Source organism: Cardiocondyla obscurior, unplaced genomic scaffold (assembly GCF_019399895.1).
Source record: "Cardiocondyla obscurior isolate alpha-2009 unplaced genomic scaffold, Cobs3.1 scaffold50_0_238961, whole genome shotgun sequence".
NCBI lineage: Eukaryota > Metazoa > Arthropoda > Insecta > Hymenoptera > Formicidae > Cardiocondyla > Cardiocondyla obscurior.
In genome coordinates, this window is record NW_027228797.1 from 26,417 (window position 1) to 34,738 (window position 8,322).

Below are 8,322 nucleotides of genomic sequence, written 5' to 3' on the forward strand. Positions count from 1 at the left end.
TTCATTGTCTCTCCTTTTTTCCCTCTTTTTCCCTCTCCTCCTTTTTTCCGTCCTTCTATTTTCACCACCACTGGGAAGTGATCCGAGTTGATCTTCTCTGCTATTTCCATTCCTTGCATCTCCTTCCATGTTTCCTCGTTTCCTAGCACATAGTCTATTACCGATGTTCCTCTTGGTCCCTCGTATGTCCATTTCCCTTCTTCGTCTCCTTCGAGTCCTCCGTTCACAATAAACCATCCCGTTTCTTCCAATATTTCTATCATTTTACTTCCATCTTTATTTATTTTCCTATCCAACGATTTTCTTCCTTCTTCTCCTTCCCCTCTTCTTGTATCCTCCCTCCCTCACTTCCCGTTCTCGCATTGAAGTCTCCCCGATTATTGTTTCCCTGTCTCCTCTCTTTCCTCCATCCAATTTTTTATCCATTCCCATTTTTCATCCTCCTCTTCGTTCATATATACTCCAACTAAATTCCATATTTTATTCTCGATCTTTATCCTTTTCACCATAATCTCCTCTCTCTCCCCTTCTCCTCTCCTTTCATTTATTACTTCTATTTCTTTTTTTATTCCTATTATTATTCCTCCCTTCGCTCTCTTTTTTCTGTTCTTTCTGCTGGCCCATTGCTTTCTCCATATATACTCTCTCGGCAACATCCTTTCAATTCTCTTCCATCTCTTTTCCTCCATCTACGTTTCCAATAGAAACATAACGTCCCATTCTTTTAACCTCTCCCAAAAATCTCTATCCTTGTTCTCCAATCCCGCCACGTTCCAATATGCTATACTCCATTTGTTTTGCCTATCTCTCCTTTTATACACCTCCCTCTCTTCCTCTTCCCCTTCATCCTCTCTCTCTCCCTCTCCCTCTTCCTCTTCTTTCATCTTTCTCTCATTTCCTCTCCTCTTCCTCCTCACTCCTCTCCTCCTTCCCTTTCTTCTATGTCACCCTTTTCTCCCTCCCCTTCTCCTTCCCCCTGTTCCTCCTTCTTTCTTCTGTCTCCTCTTCCGTTAACCAAGTCCTCCTTATGTTGGTTCCACCACCACCAGGTCCCGTCTATATTATCCCTCAGGGGCCGCGGATCTGCTCCTCCCACCTCGGTGGGAGGGGAACCCGCGGTACGGGTGTCTGGCGACACCGAGGTACCCGAGCCCGGCACGCGCCGAAAGGAGTGACTCGATCACTCCAAGGTGATAATGGGTAGGCGGCCCTGACTACAATCGCCCGGCCTGCTGGGGCCGTTAGGGGGACACTAGTCCTCCACCACGCAGGGGGGGACCTCAGGGCCACGGGAGCCTCCCACTTTTCCTGGGAGGAGTAGATCCGTGGTTCGGGGTGTGGCGACCCCGAGGGACCTGAGCCCGGTGCCCACTTCACCGTAGGGGTGGTTTATTCCCCCGATGTGGTAGGGGTTGGCGGCCCTGAATACAAACGCCCGGCTGGCTGGAGCCGTTAGGGGGACATTAGTCCCTCACCATGCCACGGGGGGGGTTGGGGTGGAGGTCCTCCCGTCGGCCTTGTGCTGACAGTGGGAGTAGATCTCATCGTCTCGGCATTGCACGCGGGTGTTTCCCGCCGCCGAGGGGATGAGATTACCTCTACCCGTTCCGGCACGTACGTGGTGCGTGTTCGGGCGGGTATGAGAATACGCACCGGAGTCTGCACAGGAGTGTGACCCCATGGTATTCCGGGGCGTAGGGTGTTCAGGCCTGCGGGCCGGGCACCCCAGGTATCGGCGCGCCTGTGTAGCGCCCCGTCTATCCGGGGTCGCAGCTCGGCGCGCCGAGGACCATCCGCTGGGGCTGCTCGGACGTATTCCGAGGCGGGGCCTGGCGGTTGGTCGGTCAGAGGGTGTTCCGGGCCGCTCGGAGGATCCGAGGCGGGGCCGGACACCGGGGGTCCCTCACCGGGGCCGCTCGGACGTATTCCGAGGCGGGGCCCGTGACGCGTCTATTTTCTTGGGTGGAGGGCACGTGTGTTTGCGGCCCTCCACATTCATGTATGAATGTGTGCGTGTGTATGTGTCTCCGGCCGGATTGCCGGTGGATATTTCCTGGAGACTAGCCAAGGGGGGAGTAGTAGCCCCCCGACCGTGGCCCACGGTGATGTCAGTACCTGACCTCTGTGGCGTACTACGCGGGTGCGTAAGTCCAGGCAGTGCCAATAAGTCCTGGCGAAAACCGCAGGAAACCACATGTTCAACGTGGGAAGTACCGCTCCCGTTGGGCCGTTTGGAGCCAATCCAGGAGTTGAAGCCAGCACATCCGGGCGGGTGTGTGGAGGGGCGGCGGGCCACCGTCCTCTCATAGCCCCTGTTGGGGGGGGTTTGTGTGTGTGCCCTAACAACCCAGCGCCGGTGGAGGGATGAGCGATGTTCGGATACGTAACGCGTCCACCACCGGGCTGGTGGGGGGAAAACCGGGGGAGCACGGATAGGGCAGGGTCGGCCTGACAAGCCGATTAGCGGTTTTCGTGCTCATTTTTAGGGCATTTTAACTGGGGAAAGGGGGCACTGCTCTGCCCTGCCATGATGGCCGAACCCAGCATAAATACTACACACATATAAAAATAAAATTCAAAAGGAAACTCAGGAGATGGAGGGCGATTCGTCGCCGGTGAGGAAGGGCGCCGCCTGCGGAAGACAAAGATAAAGACTAACTCTCAAGAAATTGCGGCCGACACCCTGAGAAGAGGATTGATGTGGGGCCATCATGCCTTACGAGCGATACGGACGGAGAGTTTTCAAACTCCCCGTGTCGTTTGCATGCGGGTGGTCAAACCCGCTGACAAGATGTCCCTTAAGGACAACACGAGGAGGAGACCTGGTCTGCGGATCAAGACGCACCAGGCTTCTAATAAGCCAATAGCGTTTAGGTCAATAAGACCCAACGCTGGCTCGCCACCTCCGCCGGAGTCCGAAATCGGAGCTCCCTCGTGCACGACCGAGGGAGACATCACGGCGCGGTCCGTGCAGGCATCTGATGGCTGCACGGATACCGCAGGACTCAAAGCTCTCGGACGTTTCGCTTCGCTCCACGGCGTCCGGAGCTTTCAAGAGGAGCAAGAGAAGCGGAGAGCCGTCCTGCGCCAAATCTCGGCGCGGGCGGTCACCCTTCTCTGTCTCCTCTGGCGAGGTAGAGGATCTGGACATGGATCCTCCTCTCGAAAAGGAGAGGATTATAAAGAAGAGCCCGTTCGTCACTGACGAGGAGTCGCGATTCTCGCAATCAAGGAGAAGAATCGCGAGCTGCGAGCCCCCTCCAGGTTGAAAAGATGAAAGATGGATTGCCGAGGGAGGTTACGACCCCTCGGCATACAAAGAAGAAGCCGGTCCAAAATGGCCGAAAGGCTGCAGGAGAGTCTGCCGGACTCCCGATAGGAGCCCTCGCGGCGGACATTCTGCAAGCCGCCAAGAGGGTGGAAGAAATTGCCCTTAAGTCGGGCAATCTAAAGGGCGGCTTTGTCCGTATATTGAGGGAGGCTGCCCTTAAGATTGAGGTAAGCGCGGACGCGATGAAAAAGCGCTCCGCGGCGACGCGCCTCGCGCGCAAAAATAGAGGCGCTGAAGGCGGAGGTGCGCGGCCTGCGCGAGGAACTGGCTCAAGTTAGAGCCAGGGAGGGCGCGCACGGCGCCTCTTCCCCGGATGGGCCGGAAGAGGCTCCGCAACAAATGGAGGTAGAGGCTGACACCCCAAAGGTCACCCTACCTCCTAAAAAAGACTGGCCCACCGCTGTCAGGCCCCCGCTCAAAGGGTGAGTACTCAGTGACAGCGGCAGTGAAACGCTTCCACCTCCAAGGAGGAGGAAAAATCGGCCCTCCCTCGTCGCAAGCGAGAAGAGGGAACAGCAAAGCGTCGAGAGCCTAATTAACAACAGGCTCTCGAGCTTTGCGGACACCATGAGGAGGAGATACGGCGAGTCTCCTCCCTGGCTCCACGACCCGAGCCTAAATCCTCCTCGACGGGGCGGTCATACGCCTCCGTGGCGTCCGTCCCGAAGGACGTCACCAAGAGGCGCCCGGTTCCCGAAGAGGAGGCAAGTGAAAGAAAGGGGGGAGAGGGCGTAGCCAAAAGCTCTCCCCTGCTACGCGGCTGTCTGCCCCAAAACAGGCAGCTGCGAGGAGGGCAGGCCTGAACCCTCCACTTCTCGGGAGCATAGGGCACCTGATCGCCCTCCACACGCCCCACGGAGACATGGTCTCAAGTCGTGGGGCGTAGAGAAGAAAGGCGGTCAGCCCCAGCCTGTTGCTCCTCCTTCCAAAAGAAGAGAGGAAGGAAAAATTGTGGGGCACCATCTGCCTCTACTAATCCCGCGGCCCAAACCAAGGGCCAAGGGAAGAAGAAGAAGGAGAAGGGTCCCAAGGACCTCGGCCGTAGTTCTTTCTTCCCCGGAGAAGACTACGATAAATTAATGGCCGAGGTCGGGCCAAAGTAAAGCTGTCGGAGGTGGGCATTACCGACAAGGTTAAAATGCGCACAACAGCCACGGGGGCCATACTAATTGAGGCCCCCGGATCGGAAAGCGACTCTAAGGCGGATGCCCTGGCGGGCCTCATGAGAGAGGCACTAAAGGAGCGAGATGCGAAAATCTCTCGCCCCTCGATCTCCGCCGAGGTGAGAGTTTGGCCTCTTGAGCCTTCTCTCACCAAGGCGGAGGTAGTGGAGGCTGTGGCCGACAAATGCGCCTGCCTTCCCCGGGAGATCCAGGTCGGGGAGATAAGGCCATTTGCCAGCAAGATGGGCAGCCTTTGGCTGAAAATGCCATTGGCCATAGCCAAGAAGGCTGCGGAGGGCGGGGTCTTGGGAATTGGATGGACTAAGGTCAAGATAGTCCTCCTGGACCCCCGCCCTCTACGCTGCTTCAGATGCCTGGAGCGCGGCCACACCAGAGAGACCTGTCCGAGCACTACGGACAGGTCTGATAAATGCTATCGGTGTGGCGGCTCCGGGCATTTAGCAAAGGAATGCAAGGCCTCCCCCCGATGCCCGATTTGTACGGACATTGGGAGGAAGGCTGACCACGTTCTGGGTGGTAAAACATGCACCACCCAGAACAAAAAGAGGATCGTGGCGGGCGAGAAGAAAGGAGGATCCCCCCCTCCTCCCGCCCCTGCCGCTGGAGTACTTATGGAGGTGGACACAGCACCGTCCACCTCCACAGGACCAAAGAGGAAGCCCCTGGAGGAGGGAAGTAACAGGGCCAAGTAATGGCCCTGAAACTCCTCCAGGGAAACTTATGCCGCTCCCGCCCAGCGCAGGACCTTTTCCTGCACACGCTGGCGGAGAGCGGCTATACGTTGGGTATCGCCTCCGAGCCCAATCACATTCCCCCGAACCACGCGTTGTGGACGGGTGACCTCTTGGGCTCGGTGGCGATAACATGGAGGTGGTGGCCCGGCGCACCTCCATGTGCATCGCTGGAGCGCGGCGAAAGGTTCGCCGCGGTCCGCTGGGGGCCCGTGGCGGTTATTGGTGTCTACCTGCCGCCACCGGGCTCCCCGGAGGAATACGGGAAGTGGCTGGAGAATATCGGTGCCTGTATCGACAGACTCCGGCCACTTCCCGTTCTGGTTGCCGGAGACTTCAACGCTTGGTCTACAGCGTGGGGTTCCCGGCAAACCAATGTAAGAGGACGTCTCCTAGGAGACTGGGCGGCCTGCAGGGACCTGGCGCTCCTTAACCAGGGCAGCGTGTCCACGTGTGTGAGACCGCGGGGCGAGTCCATCGTTGACCTTACGTGGGCTACCCCTGCGGCCGCTAACATGGTTAGCAGCTGGAGGGGGGCGGCGGAGCTCGAGCATCTGTCAGACCACAGATATATATCTGTGGAGCTCGGGCCCCGCGCCACCCGAAATGGTACGGATCGTCCCATTGTGGAAAAGAGATCCGGAGCATAAGGGAGGATGTCTTCAAAGCCTCCCTTGAAGTCTCCGGATGGAACAGGGACGGTCGGCCTCCCGCACGCTTACCAGTGCAAGGGGAGGTCGACCAGTTAATGGAAGAGGTCACCGCGGCCTGCGACGCTTCTATGAGGAGAGCGCGCAGCCTGCGACGCTCCGCATACTGGTGGAGCGAGGAGATCGCGGAGCTGCGTCGAGAGGCGACTCGCAGGCGCAGAGTGGTGGCCCGGTCCCGGGACGATCCGACCAGGACACGTGCCCTGGAAGCCTATAAGGAGGCCAGGAAGGAGCTGCGGTCCGCCATAGTTAAAGCTAAGGCGGAGGCGTGGGGGGAGCTCATCCAGAAATTGGATGAGGATCCGTGGGGGCTGGCCTACAAGATAGTCACCAAGAAGCTAAGGCCAGCAGCCCCCTCGGTGACGGAGACCCTGGATCCGGGGTAGTGGGAGGTGATAAACACCCTCTTCCCCGACGCCCCCTGGATCTGGGGATAGAAGAGCCTCCCCGCCTACTGCAGATACAGCGGGATATTCCTCCTCTGGAAGAGGAGGAATTCCTGGCTGCGGCGGGCCGCAGCTTCAGGGGTAATACGGCCCCAGGACCCGACGGGGTCCACAAGAAAGTGTGGACCCTGGCCTTGCAGGCCGTCCGAGAGGACTTGAGGCACCTGCTAGACAGGTGCCTCAGAGAAGGAGTTTTTCCTCAGCAGTGGAAGCAAGCCAAGCTGATACTGCTGAGGAAAAGGGAAGAGGGGACAGCCCCTCCTCTTTCCGCCCCATATGCCTGCTGGACGAGGCGGGAAGCTGCTCGAGAGAGTAATCGCCAACCGCCTCGTCCGGCATTTGAGTGAGGTGGGGCCAAATTTAAACCCAATTTGGCTTCCGGGAGGACTCTCGACCATAGATGCCATTACGCATTTGAGGTCCCTCTCGGAAGAAGCAACGTCCCAGGGGGGGGTCGCACTCGGCGTTTTGATAGATATATCAAACGCCTTTAATTCCCTCCCCTGGGATGCCATTTTGAGATCCCTCCGGCGGCATGGAATACCCGAGTACCTATGCGCCGCCGTGAGGGATTATTTTAGAGGCAGATGCTGCGCCTACACAGACCGCGATGGGCGGCTGTGTAGGCGGCAGCTGCACTGCGGTGTGCCCCAGGGTTCCGTGCTAGGACCCCTCCTTTGGAACCTGGGGTACAACGCAGTGCTGAATACGGCCCTACCCCCCGGCTGTCAAATCATCTGCTATGCAGATGACACGATGATTGTGGAGGAAGGCCCAAGCCAGGGCCGAGGTGGCCGCCCAGGCGATCCTGGCGGCCATCAGGAGGATCGGGCTGAGGGCGGCCACCAATAAAACCGAGGCCATCTGGTTTTATGGCCGAGGCCAGGGTTTCCCTCCAAGGGACGCCATCAACATCGATGGCGTCCCGGTGATTCCCGGGCCCACCGTCAAATACCTAGGTCTGCACCTGGATGGACGGTGGGCCTTTACGGGACATTTTAGGGCGGTGGCCGAGCGCGTCACGAACTTGGCCACCGCCTTTAGAGGGATCCTCCCAAACCTGGGAGGACCCTCTAACGCAGCCCGAAGGCTGTATGCTAACATGGTGCGCGCCGTGGCCATGTACGGCGCGCCCGTGTGGGCCAATGATCTGGCGGCCAACAGGATGAGCCAAACCGCCCTGGAGAGGGCCTTTCATCCTGTGGCCGTCAGAGCAAGCAGGACGTACAGGACCGTGTCCCGCTCCGCGGCCACGGTCCTGGCAAAACTGCCGCCGTTGCAGCTAACGGCGGCGGAGCACTCGCGGGTGTACAAAAGCACCCGCGAGTATCAGCGGAGGCACGGGGTGCGGCCGACTCCGTACATTAAAAAGAGGATGAGGCTGCACCACCGTGCCTTAACAGTGGAGCAGTGGAGGGCGCGCTTGCGCGCAGATTGAAGAGGGCGGGCGCGCATTGTGCGCCTCGAGCCAGTCCTGATGGACTGGCTCGACCAAGCGGGAGGACCTCCTTCCATGCGGCGCAGGTAATTACAGGGCATGGCTGTTTTGCCAGCTACCTGTATCGCATTGGAAAGGAGGTCACAGAGGCATGTTTCCACTGCGGGGCACCTCGTGACGACGCCCAGCATACGCTGGAGAGGTGCCCCGCGTGGCAGGAAGAAAGGGATGAGATGGCCGAGAAGACAGGGCAAGACCTGTCTCTCTCGGCCATCATAAGGAAGTGTCTGGAAGACGAGGAGGGCTGGAAGGCCTTCCTCGTCTTCTGCAGCCGCGTTATGCGGCAGAAGGAAGACGCCGAGCGGGAGAGGAGGGGACAACCGGCAGCAAGGGCGCCGCCGGTGCCAGGTTCCCCCTCCTCCCGCAGCAGCAGCAGCAGCAGCGAGGAGACCGCGCGGCGCGGTGCGGGGAGGCGTTTACCT

The 8,322-nt window shown here is 58.9% G+C and overlaps 1 protein-coding gene across 1 annotated transcript; it reads left to right on the forward strand.

The window, feature by feature from the left end:
- Nucleotides 1-5,206: 5,206 nt before the first annotated feature.
- On the forward strand, nucleotides 5,207-5,896 carry LOC139112766 (uncharacterized). Its single transcript, XM_070673826.1, has one exon. It carries the CDS (start codon nucleotides 5,207-5,209, stop codon nucleotides 5,894-5,896), a length of 690 nt encoding a protein of 229 aa, XP_070529927.1.
- The last annotated feature ends 2,426 nt before the right edge of the window (nucleotides 5,897-8,322 follow it).

Coding starts and splice junctions, on each gene's coding strand:
- LOC139112766 (XM_070673826.1), top strand. CDS start 5,207: ATGGCCCTGAAACTCCTCCAGGGAAACTTATGCCGCTCCCGCCCAGCG.